The sequence below is a fragment of the Vicugna pacos genome, chromosome 10, assembly GCF_048564905.1.
Source record: "Vicugna pacos chromosome 10, VicPac4, whole genome shotgun sequence".
Classification (NCBI taxonomy): Eukaryota; Metazoa; Chordata; class Mammalia; order Artiodactyla; family Camelidae; genus Vicugna; species Vicugna pacos.
In genome coordinates this window covers 68,582,881-68,608,617 of record NC_132996.1, presented here as the reverse complement: position 1 = coordinate 68,608,617, position 25,737 = coordinate 68,582,881, and the positions used below count along the sequence as shown (strand labels likewise).

The window sequence follows — 25,737 nt, the reverse complement described above, 5'->3', positions numbered from 1 at the left end:
TAAAGGAGGCTCTGTGCCCTGGGGAGCTCCCCAGGGGGTCGGGTTTGTGCTAAGTAAAGGTTTGAGTTTCAGCCAGAGCCTCCCAGGCAGTGTGCAGGGAAGGCAGGGGTCAGGCCTTTGGGCTTCGAAGGAGGCAGGCATGTAGGACCAGCAGGGCCACTTGGGACCTCAGCAACGTGGCCCTGCCCCTGCAGCGGGGCCCCATCCTTCCCTCCCAGTGCTCAGTACTCTAGCAGGGGTGCGAGCCTCCAGGGTGATGGAGAAGATGGAGCCAGGGCAGGGGCGGGTGTGAGGCCCTGGGGGGTCCCTGCAGAGCAAGGCTTGCTGTGCCCTCCCGGGCAGCAGGTTTAGATAGAAACACAATCCAGAGACAAGAGGTGGGGCCTTTCCCTTTATTAGTTGGGGTTTCTCTGCAGGCAACATGAGATACCCCCATGCCCAGGTGCCTCTAGCACCCCCACAACTGGTACATCAGTCCCTGAAGAGTCCCCTTTAAAATCACCAATATAAAAAAGGAGGGGGAGAGGGAAGGAAGGTCTGACCACCCCCTAGGCCAGGCCGCTCCTGGTTGGCAGGTGGGAGGAGGGCCAGAGAGGGGCACTGGCTTCTACACAGGAAGGAAAGGCGCCCCCAGTCCCAGGGAGGAAGCCCCACCTGGGAGGGGGCTCCGCACGTCCAGACTGCAGACTGTGCAGAGCTAGTGGTTATAAAGTCTGCAGGTGAGGCCGGTGGGTGGACTGGATGGGTGGCCCGTGGAGGGAAAGGAGAGGAGGTCTCGAGGTCTGGGGCTGTCAGCTCCCCGGGGAGTCCCATCCTGAGGCAGGAACAAGCAAAAGCTGCCTTCCTGGTTTGGCGACCGGAGAGGCTGGGGGAGTCCATCGGAGCCCGTGGCCGGTGGAGGCAGGGAGAACCACAGCTCTGCCCAGAGCAGATGAACCGTGGTGGCTGGGAGGTGAGGGGACAGGAGGATGAGGCCACCTCCTGCTCCAAGGAAGGCACTTGCAGCTGCTGAGGCCTGGGGTGGCGTGGCGGGAAGGCATGGCTTGGCAGATGAGGAGAGCAGAGGAATAGAGCAAGGGGCCCGAGCCCCCGCCTCATGCAAACATGGTCAGCTGTAACCACTGTGGGCAAAGAGGATGGAGGGAGGGGTCAGCTGAGGGCAGAAACCCCAAGCCAGCCTCTCAGCTCCATGGCTCGGAGCTGTCGGCCTCTCACCCACTCTGAGGGTCAGTGGGAGAGGGACCCTCCTGGGGAGGGAGCCCCTCTCTGACCTCCTCTACCCAAGGGGGAGCCCAGGCTACTGGCTCCTGTAGAGGCCCCCAGGGGCCTGGCCCTCCCTTCCCAAAACCCAGACACCCCACTGCATCCTTGCAGGACTCAGGTGGCGGGCCTTTAGGGCTGGCTCTGAGGCTGCATGCTCCAACCTGGGAAGGTAAGAACACTCCACTACCCCTGAGTGCCCACCTCAACCCAGCCAAAGGACAGTCCCACCTTAAATAAGTCAAAGGTCACGACTCCATCCAGATCTGTGTCCAGAGTTTTGAAAAACCCTATGTGTTCAAGAAACAATGATGTGGGGCTAAGTCTCAGAGGGACAACCAGGCAGGGCCAGGACCTGCCCCACCTCCCGCCTCACCCCCCACCTCCCCACAGTACCTCAAGCTCTCACCCTCATAGCTGGGGAGCAGCCCTTCCTGCTGCCTTGGAGACCCCTCCTCAGTTACCTCCCATTCCCTGTCTCCTGGCACGCAGCCCGCTTGGACCCTCAATTGCCTGAGACCTTTGCCTCTTGGGCACATGTCACAGCACGAGACTGTACCTGTCATTTGCACAAGCTCACAGGGGCGAGTTTGGGACAGGGCTGGAGGTGGGAGCCGATGGGGACACTCACGGAACATGGTCTCCAACCGCACCAGGCAGCACACGAAGTTGTCGAAGTCCACGGCCAGGTCGGGCTCCGAGTAGCGGGTGATGATGAGCTCGTACAGCTTCTTGTTGAGCTTGAAGCCTGGCCCAGGAGAGCAGATGAGGCCAGGGAGGTGCAGCCGGAGGGGGTTGGGGGATGGAGAAGTGAGGGGTGCTGGGTGGGGGGAGGGAGCTTGAGGACGGGACAGCCCCAGGGAATCAGGAGTGGCCATCATGGCCCTAGGGTCCAATTTCATTTGTTCTGAGTGCCCTGGCCTCACGCTGACGTGGGACTGTGAGGATGGGCCCTGCACCCCTCTCACTGGACTTTGGTCCCACTCTTCCCTGGCTGTGTGGCTTCTGGCCAGTCACTTCCCCTCTCTGAGCTGCACTTTTCTCTGTGCTCAGTGGGATAATAAAAGAGCCTATCTTCCTTAGGTTGCAGTTAGGACAAAAGGAAATGCTGGTAAGGCTCTGGTTCAGTAACTGTGATAAAAGGGTTGTTACTGCTTCACCACCACTGCCATCACCCCTTAGGGACAAGGCCAGTGCCCCAGGTAGCTGTCAGGAAGTGACCTGGGGCTCCACCAGTACCACCAGCCCTCAGGCCTCACCTGCAGACTCGATGGCCATCCGCATCTCATAGGCACTCATGCTGCCCGACTTGTCCAAGTCAAACTTCCGGAAGATGGACTAGGGTGGGGAGCAGAGGGTGAGGGCTCAGCCCAGCATCCAGCCCATCCTGTCCGCCCCGGGTGGAGGGTTGTTGAGGGTGGAGGGGAGAGGCCTGAAGGGGGTCAGTCACTGGGATATATGGGCTCAGAGAGGTAGACCCAGGGCCAGGACCTAGTCCACACAGCCGGCCGGGAGCCTGAGGCCGCAGAGGCGGGGAGGGCACTGCCAGCAGGGACCACCTACCAGGTAATTCCGGATGCGGTTCCACAGGATGTTGAACTCCACCAGGCCCAGTTTCCCGTTGCCATCACGCTGGGCAGCCGTTAAGAAAGCAACTCCATAGCTTAAACCAGGCACAGGGTGAGAGTGAGCCCCAGGGAGAGGGGGAGACTGGCCGCAGACAGAGCGAGATGAGGGGAAGGGAGGCGAGAAGGGGCAAGAGCCCGCGTACTGCTGGCCCGTGGTGGGGCCTGAATTGGGGTGCAAATAGCACCTTAGGGTCACCTGTGGACCCAGGCGCTGCTCCACCTCTCACTTGACACAGGCTTGCGCCTCAGTTTCCCCTCCCCAATCAAGGGGAAGATGCCAGGAAGGAACTGGCCTGTCCAACTTGTCCCTTTCTCTGCGCTGCTCCCGGGACGGGTCACTGAGTGCCCTTCCCACGCCCACCCCCCACCCCAAGCACCACTCAGGAGGCAGAAGCCAAGGGAGGATACGTCCATGAGGTTGACCATGCTGCGGCAGGACTCCAGGCTGAAGCCCTTGGTCCGCAGGTCTTTGTCTGCAAGGAAAACCAGTTCCAACATCTCAACCCTGCCAGCCTCCAGGCCCTGCCCTGTGTTGGGGGCACTGGGTGGGATGGGGGTTGGGGGGCACCATCCTGTTCCCTGGTGTGTAAAATTTAGCAGAGTAGATGTGTAGGATTGTTTTTATCATCAGAAAACAGTTTAAAGTATTTTAGCAATCAAGCCGGTGTCCCCACAGCCATGTCAACACAGTTAGAACAGAGTGAAATGAAACAGGCTCAACACACGGGAAAGAAACGCAGTTGAACATGCAGCAACAGTGATCACGGCAGGGGTGGGGTTTGCTGCAGGCCCCGAAGGGTGGGAAGAGCAGGAGAGGGCTCTGGACTGAGGGAAGAGCACAGAGGTCAGAGGTCAGAGGTAGGAGGCGGGGGCAAAAGGAAGGTTGGGGAGTGGGTGCCTTCAGTTGGGCACATTCAGGGGTAAAGCCAGCCACCTTCCTGGGCCCCAGGGGTGCATCTTCTGGTAGGAAGAGAGGCTGTACTCTTGCACTAAGATGCTGTTGGGCGGCTAAGCTTCTAATCACACCACGCACTGCGCTCAGGCATGGAGAATGGGGTCCAGCAAGATAGCACAAGGAGTTTGGGAGGAAAATGGGGGTGAGCAGGGTTCAGAAAGACAGTGGAAGGTGCCCCACCCACGAAGAGCAGGGGCTTGGGTTCCCCTCAGTGTGGGAGTAGAAGCCTAGGTTTTTTTGGGGTTTGGAGGAAACTCAAGGCAGGACCCAGGGTGCAGAGTGGCCAATCAGGGGCGCTCACGTTTGCTGATGATCCTGTTGAGGATGGTCCGCAGCTCCTTGACACTGATCTCCATGTCCTGGGAGGAAGAGGGAGGATGGCACCCGCCAAGGAAAGGCTGTCTCTCGGTGCCCCCAAGTACCCCTCCAGCACACCCTGACCTACCTCCCCTGCCAGCTGTCTGAAGAGGGATTTGAAGTTCTCATCAATCTCTTCTTCTGAGAGCACTTGCTGGATGGAGAAGCAGAAAGAGCAGGTCAGGGGCGCCCTGGCCTGGGTCCCTGCATGGGCTGGAGGTAGGGCTGGGACAACTCATCAGCTATGGGTCACTTCCCCTTGCTAAGCATCATTCTTCTCTGTAAAATGGGAACCCAGCCCCTGCTCTACCCCTGTCCCAGCTTAAATGTGGAGAATGAAGTTCAGTTCAATGATGAAGGGTGAGGCTTTGAATCCCTGTTGCATGAACTTGGGCAAGTTCCTTGGCCTCTCTGAACTTGCGTGTCCCATTGGGAGGGGGGAAGGTGACAGCACTTGACAGGGTTGTTATGGAGGAAACAGGGTGACCCACATAAGGAGCTCAGCACAGACTCAGCAGAGTGAGAACCCAGGGACCCTGCGCCACTATTATCACAAAGTCCCTTGCAAACTATAAAGTGCTGTGCAAATGACGGATTAGTATTACTCTTGTGGCTCCTTCCAGGAAAGGCTCTGCCCTGCCAGCTGGAGCCCAGGGGACAGGACACCCAGGTCCCCATCACACACCCCAGATGAAGGAGAGGAGGGTGGCTGGTGGGGGCAGGGCACATACCTCATCGAGGAGGTTGGCCTGGACCTGGTCATCCAGCTCTCTGCAGGTGGGGAGACAGAGGGGCCAGTCAAGGGGGATGCAGGAGGGGTGTGGGGCAGGTAGGGAGCAGAGTACGAAGCGGCCTCCTACTCACTGGGTCCCTGCGCACTTCTCTGAGAAGAAACGCAGCACGAAGTCACCCTCCTTGTTGGGCTCAAAGGTGGAGGGCACCACCACGTACTCCCCGGGTGGCAGGCGGAAGCGGGTGCTGACCTCCCTCAGGTTGATGAACTGCTCTGACCGGGCCCGAGACGCGTTGGCCAGGAAGAAGTCCCGCTTCAGGTGCACAGCTGGCTGGCCCACCAGCTGGTGGGAGGGGAGGAGGGAGTGGGGGCTGCAGCTGGTCCTCAGCCCACCCTGAGGAGCTGTCCCCGTCCCAGACACAGACCCCAGGCTCCAAGTTCTGGCCAAGAGGCTGGAGAGCTGGGTCATGACTCAGTCACCCCCAGGCTGCCTGACACTGACAAGTCATATTGCATCAGTTTCCTCATCTGTAAAATGTAGCCCTGTCTACTGCACAGGGTCAAGGTGAGGAGACACCATGGAGGTGAGCGTAGATACTATGACACCATGAAATTACTTTTTCATTATCCTCACCTGGAGGTCCCCCATGTCAGACACTGCAGGGCCCTTTCCATGTGGCACCTCACTTAACGCTCAGGACAGTCCATTTTACAGACACTGATGCTGAGGCTTAGGGCTTATGCAACTTGCTCAAGGGTCTAGGACACTCAGCCCATCCACCGCCCTGCTCCTACCCAGCGCCCCAGATGGCCTCAGCCAGCACTTACTCGGTGTAAACAGTGAGACAGGAAGAGCTTCATGTGTGTGTGTCGGGCAGGGCTCTGAGGGTCAGGGTTCAAATCCAGCTCCCTTACTTATTACCTGCTCTGATCCCCCAGGAAGGCAATGTTTGGTCTGTCCACTGAATAGTGGGCAGGGGTGTGGGTGCACTTCATAAGCCGTAAAAGGAGGTGCCTTCTTAGCTCTCTACATGTGGGTGATCCGCCGTCCTGCTCCCCTCTGGGCAGCATCGGGGCATGTGTGTTCAAGTGTGTGCAAATCCAGGCGAGCCACCTACCTCCGGAGGGACCTGCCAGAGAGACAAGGGACATTAGAGGGAGCATGGGATGTGCTGGGCAGGGGCTCTGAGTTTTTTTTTTAATTGAAGTATAGTCAGTTACAATGTGTCAATTTCTGGTACACAGCACAAAGTCCCAATCATGCTTATATATACACATATTCTCTGAGTTCTTAAAACGAGAATGATGAGATAAGGAGACTAGAGGGCAGGGCCCTGGGCCTGGGGCCAGTGGTTACCCAGACCCGCCTTCATGCCAGAGAAGGGCCCCAAGACCCCTGGAGGGAGGCCCAGGCAGGGCCCTCTTTGTCCCTGGAATGCCCTGCACCTCAGCTCTGAACCAGAGCCTCCAGAACAGCCCCCTGGGCGGCTAGCTGCAAAGTCCTCCAGCCCAGGGACATTGGATGTCCACAACAATCTGCTGCCGGGGCTCTGGGCCTGGGCCGAGGCTGTAGCCATCCTTTACCTCCACCAAGGAAATCCAGGAGTTTGTCTTGAACACAGTGCGTGAAACAGTGCCCTCCACAGCTAGCCTCTGCTTACATACTTCCAAGATGGGGAGCTCACTGCTCCTGCAGGGCAGACCACTTGCCCATTTCTTTCTGAAGCTGAGCCAAAGCCTGTCTCCCAGAAGCTGCCTCCCAGGTGTCAGCTAAGCCAGAGCCCTCTACCCAAGTGCAGCCTTCCAGCCTCTAAGGATGGAGGAGAATCGCAGTCTTCCCCTCCCCTAGCCAAATATCTTCGTTCCCCTCCTCTGCCTCATGAGTGAATTTCAGGTTCCTGGCTGCCCCAGTCCTGGCAAAAGGGCCTCAGCAGGTGCCTCTAGAAGGCTCCATCTAAGGCCCTCCGCCTCAGGGGTATGACTGGCCCCGTCCGTGGGCTTCTGATGGGCAGGTGCAGCGGCATCCTCTGGCACCCCTGGCAGAGCTTGCCTGTGGTGGGCCAGGAGGCCAGCTTTCTCTGCAGTGTCGGGTGGATCCACCCACTCACCTCATAGACAGCAAAGCCGATGGTCTCCATGTCACGGCCGAATCGGCGCTCCCGGCGACGGTGCTTCTGCATGAGAGCAAGCAGGAAGCTGCAGCCTGACTCACGACCCCCATAGTCGTCGTCTGGGTCATCTGTCTCCTCCAGCCGGATCTTGAACTGGGGGTTCACCCAGAAGGTGGCTGCAAGAGGTAGGGAGGCAGGGATTGGAGGAGAGGCAGAGCAGAGCAGCCCCACACCAAGCCTTCCCCTCCTCCTCGTATTCCTTCTTTCCTTCCTTCATTCAATAAATATAACCAAGTGTCCACCATGCACCAAGCGACAGATGTGCAGTGGGGACACACAGGATCCCTGTCCTCATGAGCTCACATTCCAGAAGAGGAGGCGAAGCATGAGCATGCCAGGTTAATTAACAGAACAATTACAAAGGGAAGGAATCTTTGAGGTGATATTTGAGCTGAGACATGAAGGGGAAGCCCTGAGAGGCAGGAGCCAGGAGGAGAGAGACAAAAAGACCCCCACGTAGGGCTCATGAGCACAAGGGATCCCGGGAGGTGGCAGAGGTAAGGAGTGTGGATTGACTCCCAGTCAGGCTTGCCCCAGGAGGGGCATGATTGGATTAGGATTTTAGAAGGTGGTTGCTGTGTGGACAATGACTTAGAAGAGGGTGAGAGAAAGCGGGGTCTGAAAGGCAGCCACAGAGCTGCAAGGGCTGAGGGGGACTTGTATAGTGATTCAGCTGCCTGAACAGCCCTCTTGACTAAAACAACCACATGCTGGATTGAATACACAAAACTTCTCTTTAAAGGCACCAATAAACCACAGCCTCCCCCCTCTCCATATATAAAATTAACACAAATCAAAAAGATAGGGGGAGGGTATAGCTCAGTAGTAAAGTGCATGCTTAGTATGCATGAGGTCATGGGTTCAATCCTCAGTACCTCCAGTTAAACAAACAAACCTAATTACCTCCCCCTGAAAAACAAAAACAAACAAAAAAGATAGATAATAAGCAATGAACCCCACACATATCTGGTGGGGACGTAAAATGGTGCAGCCACTTGGCATAATAATCTGGCAGTCCCTCAAATGGTGAAACACAGGATTACCATGTGACCCTGCAATTCCACTCCTAGGTATGTATCCAAGGTTAATGAAAACATATGTCTATACAAAAACTTGTATGTGACACTTCATAACAGCACTATTTATAGTACTGAATGATAGAAACAACCCAATTTCCCATCAACTGATGAATGAGTAAACAAAATGTGATATAACCAAACAATGGAATGTTATTCAACAGTAAAACGAATGGAGCACTGACACAAGCTATATAACATGGATGAACCTTGAAGACGTTATGCTAAGTGAAAGTCACAAAGGGCCATGTACTGTATGATCCTATTTATATTATATTATTGTCTGGAACAAGCAAATCCATAGAGACAGAAAGTAGATTAGTGGTAGCCTGGGGATGAAGGGCTTGGGAATAACATCTAGGTGGTATAGGGTTTCTTTCTGGGGTAATGATAGTGTTCCAAAATTGATGTGACAATGGATACACAACTCTGTGAATATACTAAAAGCCACACTGGATTTCACATTGTAAATGGGTGAATTATAAGGTATATGAACTATATCTCAATAAAGCTATTTAAAAAAATGGGAACTAGGAGCCATAAAAGGTAAATAATGCCAAAGGACTTCTGTTGACTCCTAGAGACCTTGAGTCCTGAGCACAGGGGCAGGAGATAAAGTCTAATAGGAGACCCCTGCAATAAGATTAGAAGCCCTGTGATGAATGCCAGCAGTGTAAGCGTGAAAGAAAAATAAAACCACTAGGAGGAAGGAAAAAGTTCTCCGAGAATTTATAATCACAATCCAGCCTTAACATTAGCTTGCAGTTTTAATTTATCTTGCTCTTGAGGTAAAAAAACAAAACAAAACAAAACAAAACCTTAAGGGGAGAATTTATTTTTAGAAGTCCTGGGTTGGGAGTATCCCAGGTGACTGGCAGAAACATTCAAGGGACTTAACTTCATTCAAGAACTCTAAGAACTCCCAGAGACAACCTTCTAGGCCAAATGAGCCAAAAATCTCACAAGGAAACAAGACATGATGGCTGAGAACTAGTAACCACAACAGACAAAAAAAAACTCCTCAAGACTTCAGATATTGAAATGATCAGACACAGAATATGAAAGACTAAGCTTACTACATTTAAAGAAATAAAAGATGAAACTTGAAAAGCTTCAAAATATGAGCAAGAATGAAGTGATTAGAAAAAGAGCCTTTAAAACTTCCAGAAATAAATCTTTCTATTGAAATTAAGTATCTGTTGGAAGGACTAACCAACAGATTTGACACAGCAAAAAAGAAAATTAGTGAATTGAGAATGAATCAGAAGAAACTACCCAGAATGCAATCCGGGGAGATTCAGAGGTGGAACATTTAAGAGACGTTAAGAGATATGGAAGACTGACTGAGGAGGTCCACCTTACCTTTGACTGGAATTTCAAACAGAGAAATTAAAGAGAGTAGGAAGAAGGTGATAGTCTAAAAGATTATGGGTAAGAATTTTCTAGAGTTGTTGAAAGGCATCAAACTTCATACGCAGGGAGCTCAACAAATCCAAAGGAGAATTTTAAAAATCCCTACCTCAACACATCATGGTCAACTTGTAGAACATCAAAGAAAAACAATCTTAGAAGAGAGAAAAACAAACCATTTCAGAATGTATGGTAGACAGACTCCTGACTCACATAGCAACAATGGAAGCAGAATGAAGTGAATTAATGTCAATCCAGAACTCTACATCCAGAGAACTGTCAAGGATGAGCACACCATAAAGGCATCTTACACAAATACTGAGAAAGTTTACCACCAAAAGACTCACCCTAAAAGAAATACAAAAGGACATATTCCAGACAGATGGAAAATGATCTCAGATGAAAGGTCTGGGAATGGTGAGCAAAAATACTGATTTTGTATGCATAATCAAACAAATATGGACTATGTCAAGTAATGATGATGATGCTTAACTTACAGCAGGCAGAAGAGTGTTTAGAATTAAAATACTAGACAAAAACAGCATACTGAACAAAGGGAGGCAGTGATTCAAGTGAAAAATTCTCAGGTCTTTACATTGTTCAGGTAGAGGGTAAAGAAAGATCCTGATCAACTAACTTTAGAACTTACTAAGCAAGCTCTTACGTCTTCCAAACCCACAGAGGGAAAAGCTAGCAGAAAGAAAAAAATTCAATCCAAAAGAAGGCATAGCAGGAAGAACAATCAGACAATGCATAGTAGGTCTGCTGAAATAAATACAAATATATCAGTGATCACTCTGAATGTAAATGTACTTTCCAAACAAAGGATAGCCTTTTCCAAAATCTTTCAATAGCTCAATATTTTAGTTGTTGTCTCTTATAAACAGCATAGGTGGTTTTAACTGGGATGTTTGATTATTAATTCAATCTCTCAATTATTACCCAGGTCTATTCAGATTTCTGTTCCTCTTGAGCTAATTTTAGTAGTTTGTTTCTGGAATTTGACAATTTCATCCAGGCTATCTAATTTGTTGTCAAACAATGGTTCGCAGTATTTCCTTAGAATTCATTTGTTTCTGAGCGGTTGGTAGTGATGTTCTCACTTTAATTTCTGATTTCAGTAGTTTGAGTCTTCTCTTTTTTCTTGGTTGATTTGGCTACAGGTTCGCCAATTTTCCTGAGCTTTCAAAGAACCAACTGCTGGTTTCACTGATTTTTCTCTATTTCTTCTCTATTTCATTGACTTGGACTTTAGTATTTCCTTTCTCCTGCTTGCTTTGGGTTTAGTTTGCCTGTTTACTAGTTTCTTAAATTGGAAAATTAGGTTATTGATTTGAGATTTTTATTTTTTAATATAAGTACAGTGTTTTATTTATCATTCTATGTAATTTCTCATTTACATCATTATTTCTCTGTGATAAACTAACTTATTCTATGAGGCCAGCATTACCTTGATCTCAAAGCCAGATAACAACATCACAAGAAAAGGAAATTACAGACCAAATTATGAATACCAACATCAAAATCCTCAACAAAACACTAGCCAACCAAATCCAACAGTATATTAAAAAGATTACACAACATGGAATAGAATTTATCCCAGGAATGCAAGAATAGTTCAACATAAGAAAATGAACCAATTTAATTTATCATGTTAACAGGACATAGGGACAAAAAACACATGACCATCTCAATTGACTCAGAAAAAGACATTTGACAAAATCTAATATACTTTCATAATAAAAACATTCAGAAATTTAGGAATAAAGGGGAATTTCCTTAATATGATAAAGGGTATTTATGAAAACCTACAACTAATATCATACTCAGTGGTGAAAGAATGAACACTTTCCTCTAAGATCAGGAACAAGATGCCTGCTTACACTACTGCTACTCAACATTGTTCTGGAAGTTCCAGGTAGAGCAATTAGTCAAGAAAAAGAAAAGCATTTAAGTTGAAAAGGAGGAAGAAAGCTATTTTTACTTGCAAATGATATGATCTTGTATATAGAAAAACCTGAAGAATCCACAAGAAAGTTGTTAGAACCAATAACACATTTAGCACAGTTGCAGATTACAAACATCAGGAGACAAAAATCAGTTGTTTCTATACACCAGTAGTGAACAACCCAAAAAGGAAATTAAGAAAACAATACCTTTACAATAGCATCCAAACGAAAAAAATACCCAGGAATAAATCTAACCAAGGAGTTAAAAGATTTGTACACTGAAAAGTACAAAACATTGCTGAAACAAAGAAGACATAGAAAAATCAAAAGACATCGCAAATTCATGGATTGGAAGACTTAATCTTATTAACAGGTCAAAAGCCTTTTTTGCAGAAGTGAAAAGCAGATCCTCAAATTCATATGGAATTATAAGGGGCCCAGAAACCAAAACAATCTTGAAAAAGAAAAAAGTTGGAAGACTAACACTTTCTGATTTCAAAACTTATGACAAAGCTACAGTAATCAACACAGTGTGTTACTGGCATTAAGAATAGACATACAGACTAAAAGAATAAAACTGAGAGTCTAAAAGTAAACCCATATGTATATGGCCAAGTGATTTTTAACATAGGTGCCAAGACAATTCAATGAGGAAAGAATAGTCTTTTCAACAAGTGATGCTAGGACAACTGGATTTCCACATGCAAAAGAATTAAATTGAACATCTATCTCACACCACAGACAAAAATTAACTCAAAATGGATCACCAACCTAAATATAAGAGTTAAAACCATAATGCTCTCTAAAGAAAACACAAGAGAAATTCTTCATGACATTGGACTTGGTGATGGATTCTAAGATATGACACCAAGAGCATGAGAAACTAAAGAAAAAATAGAAAATTTGTCATCAAAATTAAAAACTTCCATGCTTCAAAGGACACTATCAAGAAAATGAAAAGACAACCCACAGAATGGGAAGAAATATATGCAAATCATCTACCTCATAAAGCTCATACCCAGAATATATAAAGATATATATATATATATAAAGAATATGTAAAAAGATAAGTGACTAAATCTAAAAACTATTTCAATAGACACTCCAAAAAAAAGGGCAATCTATTTAAATAGACACTCCAAAAAAAGATATTCAAATGGCCAATAAATACACAAAAATATATTCAACATTATTACCCACTAAGGAAATACAAATCAAAACTTCAATGAGATACCACTTAAAACCCACTAGGATGACTATAATAAAAAAGTTGGACAATAAGTGTTAACAAGGATGTGGAGAAACTGGAACCCTCATACATTGCTAGGAGGAATGTAAAATGGTACTGCCACTTTGGAAAACAGTTTGCGTGCAGTTCCTCAAAAAGTTAAACATGGAGTTGCCATAACAACCTAAAAATTTCACTCCTATTTATAGACCCAAGAGAACATATGCTCATACAAACACGTATACATAAATGTTCATGCTCATTACTCATAACAGCCTCAAACTGAATACAATCCATCAACTGATGAAAGAATAAGCAACTGGTATATCCACATCATGGAATTATTCAGCCTTACGAATGAAATGAAGTACTGATCACGCTCAACACAAATGAACTTTGAAAACATGATGCTAAGGGAAAAAATCCAGGAACAAAAGGCCACGTGTTGCATGATTCCACTTATATGAAACGTCCAGAATAGGCAAATCTATAAAGACAAAATTAAATTTGTGATTGCCAGGGGCTGGTGGGTAAGGGGGATAAGGAGTGACTACTAGTGGATACAAGGTTTTTTTGGGGGGCAGTGAAAATATTCCAGAATTAGATAATGGTGATGATTACACAACACTGTGAATGTATTAAAAAACCACTGAATTTTACACATTAAAAGTGAATTTTATGCTATGTGAATTATATCACAATTCTTAAAAACATTACATATCAAAATTGTATAACTCGGTAGGCATGTAGCTCAGTCGTGGAGTGCATGCTTAGCATGCACAAGGTCCTGGGTTCAATTCCCAGCACCTCCATTAAAATAAATAAATAAACAAACACTCCTCCCACCCAAAAAAAATGAATTAAAAAATTGTGTAACTCAAAGATACGCTTGGAGAGAAATTATTATTTTAGGTGCATATATATAGGAAAAATTAACTGAAATTAGTGAAATAAGCAACTAATTTAAGAAGTCACAAAATTACAATCACACCAAAAAGAATGAAATACCTAGGAATAAATCTAACTAAAAAGGAAAAAGATCTGTACTTGGAAAACTATAAGACATTTATGAAAGAAACTGAAGATGACGCAAACAAATGGACAGATATACCATGCTCATGGATTGGAAGAATTAATACTGTTAAAATGACCATACTACCCAAGGCAATCTATAGATTCAATGCAATCCCTATCAAAATACCATTGGCATTTTTCACAGGACTAGAACAAATAATTCTAAGATTTGTACGGAAACACAAAAGAACTTGAATAGCCAAAACAATCTTAAGAAAGGAAAACAAAACTGGAGGTATCAAACTCCCCGCTTTAAAACTACACTACAAAGCTTCAGAAGTCAAAATAGTATGGTACTGGCATAAAAACAGGTACATAGATCAATGGAACAGAACAGAGAGCCCAGAAATGAACCCATACTTCTAATATGAGAAATTAATCTATGACAAAGGAGTCAAGAACACACAATGGGGAAAAGACAGCCTCTTCAATAAATGATGTTGGGAAAACTGGACAACTACATGCAAAATAGGAAACTAGACTACTTTTTCATACCATATACAAAAATATACTCAAAATGGATTAAAGATTTAAATGTAATACTTGAAACTATAAAACTCCTAGAAGAAAACATAGCAGTAAGCTCTTTGACATCAGTCTTAGTAATATTTTTTTGGATATGTCCCCTCAGACAAGGGAAACAAAGCAAAAATAAACAAATGGAACTATATCAAACTAAAAAGCTTTTGCACAGCAAAGGAAAGTATCAACAAAATGAAAAAACTGCCTACTGAATGGGAGAAGAAATTTGCAAATAATATATCCAACAAAAGGCTAATAGCCAAAATATACAAAGAACTCATACAATTCTATATCAAAAAAACAAGCAACCCAATTAAAAAATGGGCAGAGGACCTGAACAGACATTTTTCCAAAGAAGACATACAGATGGCCAACAGACACACGAAAAATGCCCGACATCACTTATCAAAAACACAATGAGATATCACCTCACACCTGTCAGAACAGCTATTATCAAAAAGACAACAAATAAGTGTTGGCAGAGATATGGAGAAAAGTGAACCCCGTGCGCTGCTGGTGGGAATGTAAACTGATGCAGACACTATGAAAAACAGTACAGAGATTGCTCAAAAAATTAAAAATAGAACTATGATAACATCCAGCAATTCCACTCCCGGGTATTTTTCCAAATAAAATGAAAACATTAATTCAAAAAGATATCTGCACCCCTATGTTCATAACAGCATTATTTACAATAGCCAAGATACAGAAGCAATCTAAGTGTCCATAGATAGATGAGTGGATAAAGATGTGATGTGTATATATACAAAGGAATATAACTGAGCCATAAAAAAGAGTGAGATCTTACCATTTACAACAACCTAGATGGGCCTAGAGAGTATTATGCTAACTGAAATAAGTCAGAGAAAGACAAATACTGTATAATTTCATTTATATGTGGACTCTAAAACACAAAACAAATGAATAAATGAGTCCCACGTATGAAATGTACAGTGGGGGGAACACAGTCAATAATTCTGTAATATCCTTGTATGGTGACAGATGACAGCTAGACTTATCATGGTGATCATTTTGAAATGAATAGAAATATTAAATCACTAGGTTGTGTACCAGGAACTAACATAGTGTTGTAAGTCAATTATACATTAAAAACAAACTGATAGAGATCAGATTTGTGGTTACCAGAGGTTGAGGGGGTGGAGGGAGGAGGAACTGGATGAAGGTGGTCAAAAGGTACAAACTCCCAGTTATAAGATAAATAAATACCAGGGATGTCATCTACAACATGATAAATAAACTTAACACTGCTCTAGGTTATATATGAAAGTTGTTAAGAGAATAAATCCTGAGTTCTCATCACAAGGAAAAACATTTTTTTCTATTTCTTTAATTTTGTATCTATATGAGATGATGGATGTTCACTAAACTTACTGCATTAATCATTTCATGATGTATGTAAGTCAGATCATTATGTTGCACACCTTTATACAGTGCTGTATGTCCATTACATCTCAATAAAGCTGGTAGGGAAAAAAAGAAGTCATAAAATAAAGTCTAAAGATAAATCCAAAGAAAGCAGAGGAATGATATAACAAACAGGAGAGCAAAGATTAATGATATAGAAAAAATACTGTACAAAGAATCAATAAAGTAAAAAGTCATTTGTTTTTAAAGACTAATATTGATGATCCTCTCATAGGATTAATAAAGACAAAAGATACAGTGCAAATAAGCAACACTGAACAAAAGACATGGTATCATGACAGATGAGATACAATATATTAAGGATGACTTCATGCTAATAATTGTGAAAACAGATGCAAAGGATAAACTTCTAGAAAATAAAACTCATCAAAATAGTCTCAAGAGGAAATAGAAGACCTGAGTAGTCCAATCTCTTAAAGATATTCAATATCAAAGTTAATTTTCACACAAATAAAAGAGCAGGCCTGACAGCTGTATAGACCAGTTCCCCCAAACATTTCAAGCAAAAAATCACCCTCATCTCATGCAAACTCTTACAGAAAACAGAAAAAAAGAACATTCCCCAGTTCACTTTACCAGCCAAATATAGCACCGATACCAAAACTAGACAAGGTAAGTATGAGAAAGGAAAACTACAGGTAAATCTCACTCATCAACATGGACGGAAAACTATCACATAAAAAAAAGTTAGGCATAACTGTTTTTTTAATCTCAGGAACATAAGGTTAATTTAATATTAGAAAAGTGATCAATGTAACTTACCATTTTAACAGATAAAAGAAAAAAGCTAATAATAATAATAAATCATATTATAAGTATTTAATAACTGCATTAATCTGATAAAAGGTACATACAAACAAACAAACAAACCAAAAACCCAAAAAGTAAAAACCCTAGGCTGAAAAAGTGTTTAGTGATGAAACCTACAGTCAACATTCAGTAGTAAAACTTCTCCTTTAAGAGACAGGTAAGACCAGCACAGGGTCAGTGCTAGTCAGCCCTCCACAGTCCTGGCCAGCACATTAAACAAGAAAATGTGACAAAAGTTGAGAACTGGAAAAGAAACAAATTTATCATTACTTGCAGATGCTATACTGTCAGTTAAAAAACTTAAAAGAATCTACAGATAAATGGGTAAAATTAACTACAGTTTAACAAGTTTTCCAGATACAGAATAAATTTAAAAGGTTAAATGCATCCTACAGTATCAGCAACGACTTGGGAGATGCAATTTTAAAAGAGATACAATTTACAACATACCATTTACAAAAGCAACAAGATGATAAGAGTATCTAGGAATAAATCTCAAAAGGTGTATAAGCCCTTTATGATGACAGTTGTCAAATTTTACTGAAAGATATTAAAGGCCAAAATAAAGAGATATGCCATATCCTGGGATAAGAAGACTCAAAATTGTAAAGATGTTAATTCTCCCCAAATTGGTCTACAGATTCAGTGCAATTCTAAATTAAAATCTCAAAGGGGCTTTTTGTAGGACTTGGTAGACTGATCCTAAAATTCATATGGGGAAAAAAAAAGAGCAAGAATAGCTAATAGATTCTTGAAGAAGGAATTCATCCTGTTCAATAGCAGGATTTATACACCTATAGCGACTAAATCTGTGCACTGTTGGCAGAGGGACAGATCAAGGGACAGAATGGCACCTTAGAAACAGACCCACACATATGTGGGAACTGTATGACGGAGCTGGCACTGCAGGGAAAGGATGCACTTTCAACACATGGTACAGGGAACAGTGATTATCTATTTGGGGAAAAAACTGCAATTAGATCCGATTCCTATGAGGGAGAAGAATGCTTTACAACAGAGGGCTGCGAGCCATGCTGAAAATTGCTGGAGGATGAGCAGTGATGGATTCGGCAAGGCCGAAGCTGGCAACAGAGGGCTGCAGCAGCAGCAGCCGCCGCTGATGGGGATGCAACTGGACTGGAGTGGGTTAAACACTGAACTGGAAGTGGGAAATGAAACAGGGAGTGTGGCAATCCTGAGAGATTTCTCTTTGAAGGGGAGCAGAGAAATGGGTGGAGAAGTAGGGTCAAGAGAGGGTTGCTTTGTTTTAAGACAAGCAAACCTCCATGGTGACCTGGAGTGAGAGGTGATGGATGAAGTAGCATTAAGATTTCAGAGTGAGGGGGAAGGGGCTCTGGAGCAGAGGTGGGGGGTTCTGTGAGCAGGGACAGCTCTGCCACTGTCACAGGCGGGGTCCAGACAGGCTGGGGGATTTGGACGTGGGAATATGAGCGGGTGTCCTGTGAAATCAGAGGAGGGTAGTAGCGGAGGGAGGTTTGAGGAGGGAGTGGGAACATTACAAACTAGTAGTGGGCTTGCTGGGCCCACGCGAAGTGCACATTTGAGGTTTGCAGCTGTGAATTTACAGGGGAAATACTGCCCCAGTTGTGTGATGTCTCTCCAGGTAGTCCATGGCTCTAAAGACGGTGGCTAGGGTTCAGCTGGGGTTATGGTTGTGCCGGGTAAGAGGAGTGGGGGGGGCGACAGGAGCCAGGAAGCTCGAGTGTTTGCAGGATTAAAATGGTGACTCTAACCTGTGAAGGATGATGACTCTAGTCTGATAAGAAGAGAAGGCAGGATGGGTGATGAAGGATACCCCATGGATCGAGGAGCCCAGGGAAGGGTGACAGAAGCATCAGGGAGGAAGACAGTGGGGCAGGAGGGAGGTGTCAAGATGAGTAGTCACAGGCAGGTGGCTGGAGAGCAACCACGTCTTCTCCCCTGGTCAGCGCCCCGGGCTCGGGCCCCAGCAGGGGAGTCAAGTGTGGCTCTTCTGACTTTACAAGGAGATTCAATATTTTATTCTCAAAGCAAATTCTCGAGGTCAGCACAACTATCCCTATCTTACTAGTGAGGAAACTGAGGCTCAGGGAAAAGACATGCCTTGTCTGAGGCAGCAGGGCCAACCTCCAGCCCTGTGCACCCTCAAGGCCAGGTACCTGGGTAGTTCCGGCAGCCCCCGGCGGTGCTCCCCCGCCGCCAGGTGCCCTCGTACAGGGTGGTGTTCCAGTTGCGGAACCTTTGACTCTTGAGTGCGTCAGGCGTCAGGTTGCAGATCTCCAGGCGGGTGAACTCGCGCATGAAGTCTCGGAATGACATCCTGGGGGGTTGAGGTGCAGAGGTGAGTTGTGGTCCCCAGCCAGGGCGCTGAGGGCACAGTGGGGTCTGTGGGGACTGGGAGCTGGGGTGCCTGTCCCCACGAGGGGCCAGACTGAGGACGGGGCTGCTCACCAGAATTCCCCATCCTCCATCTTGACCCGGAGCTGCTCCCGTTCATAAGGGTCCACGCTGTTCCACTCCGAGGAGCTGTGGGGAAAAGGGCACTGCCAGGGGCTGGCAGCCACTGACCTGCCCAGCCTCTGTCCCTGGGGCCTGTCCTCCCCCAGCCCAGGTGAGGAGGCCTCTGCAAGGCCACGTCCAGAAATCCCAGTCCCAGAAGTTGTCTCATGAGGGCTGGGTCAGATGCCCAAAGGATGCTCACAGGCCAGGCACAGCGGCCCGCACAGCCTGAGCTTTGCTAGGGCAGTCCCCATACTGCAGGCTGGCAGAGCCCTAAGCAGAAATGCCAGTGGCACTGAACAGTCTCCCCAAGCCTCCCTAGCCAATGTCTGCAGCCGCTCACCCATCACTCCAGGCTCCTGTCCACTCCACCTCGCCCCATGGGTTCCGCATCCGGATCAGGTTCACCATTTGGCCCTGGTAGTTCACCTGTTCCCCAGAGCTCCCATCAGTGCCTGCTTCTGGCATGCACTTTAACACCCATTCCCGCCACCTCGCCCTCACCGAGCCTGGCTCAGCAGGCAGCACCAGAGCAGAGCTGAGAAGCCTGTCCAGGAATAAACTGCACACAAATTACAGTAACTCAGGGCGGGACAAGATAAACATCTCTGGATGAGACTTCCTAGGAGATAGAAAAGGTGCCACAGGAGGTCAAGGGAAGAGCCAGCCCCTCCCACAGCCCTGGTCACAGGCCACAGAGGCAAAGAGGCAGGAACCACCCAGAAGGGAAGGAAGGCCTCCACGTGGGCCAGTACCTGCTTGGCCCCAGTCACAGAGTAGGCATGGCCCTTCACCAGCTTCTTGAAGGTGATGGCCTCCATGTCCAGAATGCTGGAAATCTGTAGAAAAGCACATGTTTATGCACAAACAGCTGCTGGGAGACCCCAGCTATCATCTCCACTTACAGGCACCGCCCCTGGAAGGGGGGCTGCCCAGGCACTCCACTGACACTGCTTTTGGCCAGAGCTGTCCAGACCCTGTGCAAGTACACATGCACACACATACAGCCATGTATAACCCCTCCCCTCATCCCAGAGCCACAAGGCCCTCAGAGAACCTTGTGTGGAGGGACATGGTACGACAGAGAAGGGGGGTGAGAACAGGCTAGAGTCAGGTAGGACTGGGGAAGAGCGTGGGGCCAAGGTGAGAGTGGAGGATGTAGTGATGGTGGGGGTGGAGCCTGAGATCAAGGATGAGGGATGTCAGGATGAGTTGTGGGAACAGAAGAGCAACAAAGTGAGTGAATGGAGCAAGTTCGGGAATGAGGCTGGGGTCCACGGGATCTGGGACGAGGGAAGAGCTGAGGTCTGAGGCTGTGAACTCAACAGCAGACGGGCACAGCCTGAGATGACAGGAACAAGGAGCTGAAGTCAGGAAAATACACAGAGGTCTGAGGTTTGGGGGACCCGACGACACTGGGCATGGAGGTGGACGATGTGACTGAAGTGATGGACAAGGCTCAGTCAGGATCCAGGCATGGTGTGAGGTTAAGGATGGGGTATGAAGCCAAGCCTGGGACAAGTCTGAGGCTGGGGTGGGTTGGGAGAGGGAACTGTAAGACAAGACTCAGATCACAAAATGGGACGCACTCACATCAATGGAGCAGCCCAGCAGGGAGCCTCGCTCCAGTGCCTTGAGGATGATGCTGTAGAGGTCGCTGGGCGCCTTGCGCAGCTCATACCATTCAGTGACCCCGCCTGTGAAGTCCTCAAAGCCCTCGGAGGTGCTGCCCCCGGACAGGGCCTCATAGCTGCCATTCACCCTGTGGGGTGGTCCAGGTCAGCACTCTGCATTAAGAAGGACCCCGAACCCGAGGGTGGCGTGGACCTGTCCCTGGGCCCCTACTCACTTGGCATAGGCCTTCTCGAGCAGGGCGCTCCAGAACTCGTTGCCTTGGGCAGAGTGCACGAACACCAGCTTCCCATCCTTGGTGGGCAGCAGGTCATCCACCACCACGTCCACCCACTCCCCAAACTGCCACAGCTGGGGGAGGAGGGGCACAGTGAGTACCTATTTTGAAATCTCCTGGGCCTGAGCTCAAGCTTCGGCTCTGCCACTTATTAGATACCACATTCTAGGTCATGTGTCCTACATTGTGTGTGTGTGTGTGTGTGTGTGTGTGTGTGTGTGTGTGTGTGTGTGTGTGTGTGTGTGTGTGTGTGTGTGTGTGTGTGTGTGTGTGTGTGTGTGTGTGTGTGTGTGTGTGTGTGTGTGTGTGTGTGTGTGTGTGTGTGTGTGTAAGGGGGTGGGGGGGTGTCCATGTAAATTAGGTATGAAGGAAAATGTGGCACCCACATCCTTCAACCACAAGATAGACTAGACTCCCACAATCACAGGATTTGCTTCAAAGACACCTTCAGGAGCAAGCCGAAAGTGACCAAGTGCTATGGCGGGTGGGGTGCAGAACAAAGAGCAAGGGGAGGAGGTGGGCCCACAGCACCCGCTGGTGGGACGGGCGAGTAAACGACCCAATCAGAGGCTGGGTAGGAGCAGATTGGAGGAGTGAGGGGAGGGGGCGGGGAAAGGGCGGCGAGGCCACGCCCCTGCGGACCAGCTCTGCAGGTGCGGCACTTGGTCAAAGCAGATCTAAACGCACCGTGTGTCCTGCAGACTGTGCGCACCAAGGCGGGTCAGGATGAAGTAGGGTAAGGAGCGCACTGACGAGGCGGAAGGAGAGAACACCACGGCCAGAGGTTCTCATCCAGAGTTGCTGGAGTGTGTCTCTCCTAAAACCAGCTTATTGAGAATTCGTTAGTGTGATTTAAAAAATGGGCCTTGTGCGCAAACAACGTCAGGAAAAGCTGGTGTAAATAGGCTTAATCCTGAGTCTTTTCTGCAGGGCTCTCTCAGAGGCTGGAGGGTGCCAAAGTGTAGGAAGAGTTGGGGTGGGTGGGTGCAGAGTCCGATGACAACGGTGTAGATGGCCACATGTGCTAGTCTGTTTTCCCCAGGGGAACACTCTATTTCTCAGACAGGGAAGCTGAGACCCTGAGGAGGAAAACGATTTCCCACAGGATGTAACACAGAGATCTTTCTACTCTTCCAAGCGCTTCCCTCCATCTCCCCTTATATGCACAACCACCAGGAAAACTGCCAGCCCAAATACCTGCCCAACCGTTTCACACATGACAGACCTTTTCACACTTGACAGATCCGAGATGGAATCAAGAGGTCAAGTATTTTCGAGAGGGAGGGCTGGCCCTGCAAGGTGTGGCCCTGAGCCACCCTAACTTCAGACTGCTGTGTATGGGTCAGTGGTCCTCACCTCCTCCAGTTCCTGTTACCCCTCTCTCACCGATCCCATTGTCCCAGGTGGGTGTGGGGCTCCTCACCTGGAAATGGAAGATGCCAGCATAGCCATTCTGGAAGCTTTGGCCATGCGGAACTACTCGGTGCAGGAGGGTGTCATTGAGGGTAAGGGAGGCAATGGCAGCCAGCAGCCAACAGTCCCCTGGGATGGGAAAGAGCCACGTCAGGCCTGCTCCACCAGTCTGCTCCCAGTAGTGCACATGGGTGCCATACCGAGTAGAACCTGGGGTTCCCTGGGCAGGGTGCCCCTCAACTTACAGAAAAGACCCAGCAAGCTAGGCAAACCAGCCCCAGCGCTGATAGCCAGAGCCTGCCTAGGCTTGCAGGAGGGAGGGGCTGAGGCAGAGCAGGAAAGAAAGGGTGTGGGGAACTACCATGGAAAAGACACTCCGAACCCCCCAGGGCCTACCCAGCGCTCCCTGGCAGATGTCTGTGCGGGTGGCTCCATCCACGATGAACTGGGGGTTTGAGAACAGCTCCTGAAAGAGACCCAGAGTCCTGTCTCTGGGCCAGCCCCTCCTAGAAACTGGATCCCAGCCATCCCAGAGCAACTTCCCACTAGGGACCTGGAGTCCTGCTCACATTCCTCACCCAGGATGCAGGTAAACTGAATCCCACCCAGGGTGGCCCCTCTCACCGTGGGACGCTTCCACTTGACGCCATAGGTTTTGGAGGAGTTTGGGCCCAGCTCCTTGTAGCCCAGGCTCTGGGGCACTGGGGGGAAAGACTCATCACGGAAAAGGGCCCCACTCTGCAGGCAGTGAGCCCGCAGCTGCTCAAAATCCTGGCCCAGGTACTTGATGGCGTTTTCATGGCGGCCCAGGCCCAGCTCCTTGGCCCGCTGCTTTTGCACTTGCGCAGACACCCCGGTGCAGTACACCGGAGTGATGATCTCCTCAGCCATCCTGTGAGACAGACGGACCTGCTGAGAGCCCAGATCTATAACTGGGGCTCCTGCTTGCTGACGCCACTCTCTGGCCCCTGCCACCCTTCCTCCCCAAACCTACGGTCTCCTCACTGCTCCCCTCACAGAATAAGGGCTCTCTGCCACCTCCCCCTGCTCCCAGAATTCAGGAGAGGGGGCCTCCCATCCAGCAGGTGTGCTGGCCACCACCTCCCTACGCCTCTACAATGCTACCACCTCTCTTTTCACAGACTCCCATTGTCCTGGGCCTGCAGTCCTGGGGTCAGTCAGCCAGGTGGGGCAGGGCGGAGCCCGAGATAATAACATAGGGAGCCAGTAAAGTGGGAGACCTCAGGGAAGGCCTCTTTGACTGCCTGCCTATAACCCTCCTTCTCAAACTAGCCAAGCTCCCATGCACTGGCCCCTTTCCCTGGCTTGGGAGCTGAGAAGTCCAGGTAGCCAGGGTCCCCCGTCCCAGGGCCCTGAGACAGGTCGTAAGAACAGGGCCGCTGGGCCTCAATCCCTTCCTCTCCAGCCTTCCCCCCGAGCCCAGACCCCGGAGACAGCGTGGAGCGCAGGCTGCGGCCGCCGCCTGAGCCGTGCGGCTTCCCGAGCCCCCGCCCCTGTCCCAGGCACTCCGAGGGCCGGGGTAGAGGCAGCCCCTCAGCCCGGGAGCTGTGGCCAGGGTCAAGGAATCCCGGTGCGGCCACCCAGCTCCTTACCTGGGGGAGCAGTGTCTGGGGGTCGCTGCGGTCCCTGCGGCTGGCTTCCCCAGCGGCAGCTCAAGACAGGGCCCAACCAGGAAGAGCGCTCCTCCCCGCCCTCTTCCCGAGGCCCTCCGGCCTCCTTCCTTCTCTCTCTTCTCTTCTTCCTCCTCCTCCTTCTCCAGCTCCAAGCCCGCTTCCTCTCTACTCTCCCTTATCTCTCGGGCACTTTCTTTATCTCTCTAACTCAAGGAGTCTCCGGGCCCCTCCCTCCGTAGGCGCTGGGCCAACTCCGCGAGAGGACAAATTAGTAAAAGGCAGAGTTGTCCCCGGGGAGGGGCCAGCGCATATCGAGGTGGAAGGGCTGGGCGCTGGACGGAAGGGCACCGCGGGGGAGGGGGAGGGAAGCGGGCGCGACAGGGGGTATTTTTAACCAGGGGCAGCAGCTCGAGTTGCAGGGCTGGGCGGCCCAACCCCACGCGGCGCCCCGGAGGGCATTCCCGGGCGTCCCGGCCGGCAGCGCCGCTTCCTGCAGCCTCAGGTCTGTCCCCCCGGCGCCCCTCCTCCGCGGGGCCGCAGCTGTCCCCCCACCCCTGTCCCCGCGCGCCCCTAGCGCGGGGCCGAGATTACCTCGGGCTGCGGCAGCTGCTCGGAGGAGGGGCCGGGCTGGCGGCGAGCGGACCCCTGCCGGACGCTCGGCAAACGGCAGCCCCACCCCGCTGGGTCCGCGCCGCAGCCAGGCTCCTGGGCAGGGCCCGCTCCCCGCCCCCACCCCGCCCCCGCGCCCTGGGGCGCAGGCTCGGGACGCCGCCACCCCGCCTTAGCGGCCCCGGGCGTGCGGGCGAGGTGCGGGGAATCGGCCCTCCAGGCCCGCGCTCGCTGCGTGACTTTGGGTGACCCTGCCCTTCTCGGCCTTGGTTTCCCCGTTTGCGCAGCGGATGGAATGAAATGAACAACTGTGGGAGCCCATCTTTCTCTTGCGCTCTGAGGTTTCTTGAACCCGGAAAGGTCGGCAGCCTTTCCCTTTCCGCGAGCCATCCTTTGCCCACACACCTGGGAGCTCCCGAGTGCGGACTTACCCGGGAGGGGGCGGCGGAGGCTGAGAGCAGTACAGCAGGCCCACCCAGGCGCCGGAGAGACCCTGCTTCCCAAGATGTGTGAAGTTGAAAGAGCCCTGAGGTTGTATGGAGGGAGACTGGGGCAGCCCCCACCCCAGCTCAGGGCTTTTGACTGACCTTGGGGGCCCTAGCCCACCAGGTTGCAGCTCTTATATGATGCGCACACAAGCATTTTGTTCAGGAAACAGTGCATAGCTTTCCTAGGATTTTAGGGCCCATGACCCCAAGAAGGTTAACAGCCACTGATCTAATCTGTCTTCATTCTCACTCCCAGTTTACAGATGAGGAAAACTGAGGCCTAAGAGGATGCTACTTGCTGAATTCCTTCAACTGGTGAGTCAGTGCTGGAACCAGTTTCTGGGTCTTTGCTTTTCACCATTGGGCATTTATGTATCCAATCTTGACTAAACCCTTCTGACAGGTCTTTGCATAGCAGAGACCCATGACTAAGGCAGATCAGTCCCTACTAGAGGAGACTGCTCTCCTGGTTCAGTTTCAGGAATTAAGGTAGGTGAATCCTGATGGAAAAGTAGGAGGTAACTAGACAGTGGGATGCTAGAAAAGATGTTACTAGCTGAAAGAAC

The 25,737-nt window shown here is 49.2% G+C and overlaps 1 protein-coding gene across 1 annotated transcript; it reads right to left on the bottom strand.

The window, feature by feature from the left end:
* Window positions 1-378: 378 nt before the first annotated feature.
* On the bottom strand, window positions 379-24,811 carry CAPN1 (calpain 1). Its single transcript, XM_072970276.1, has 22 exons — window positions 24,666-24,811; window positions 23,065-23,332; window positions 22,837-22,906; window positions 22,451-22,569; window positions 20,968-21,101; window positions 20,712-20,880; window positions 19,874-19,957; window positions 19,462-19,547; window positions 19,071-19,145; window positions 18,779-18,939; window positions 7,042-7,220; window positions 6,052-6,063; window positions 5,065-5,276; window positions 4,932-4,971; window positions 4,289-4,354; window positions 4,145-4,202; window positions 3,297-3,361; window positions 2,824-2,892; window positions 2,520-2,598; window positions 1,892-2,008; window positions 1,492-1,550; window positions 379-1,121 (listed from the first exon to the last, which is right to left on the bottom strand). Exons 2-22 carry the CDS (start codon window positions 23,329-23,331, stop codon window positions 1,095-1,097), a joined length of 2,148 nt encoding a protein of 715 aa, XP_072826377.1. The 5' UTR covers window position 23,332; window positions 24,666-24,811; the 3' UTR covers window positions 379-1,094.
* Window positions 24,812-25,737: the final 926 nt, after the last annotated feature.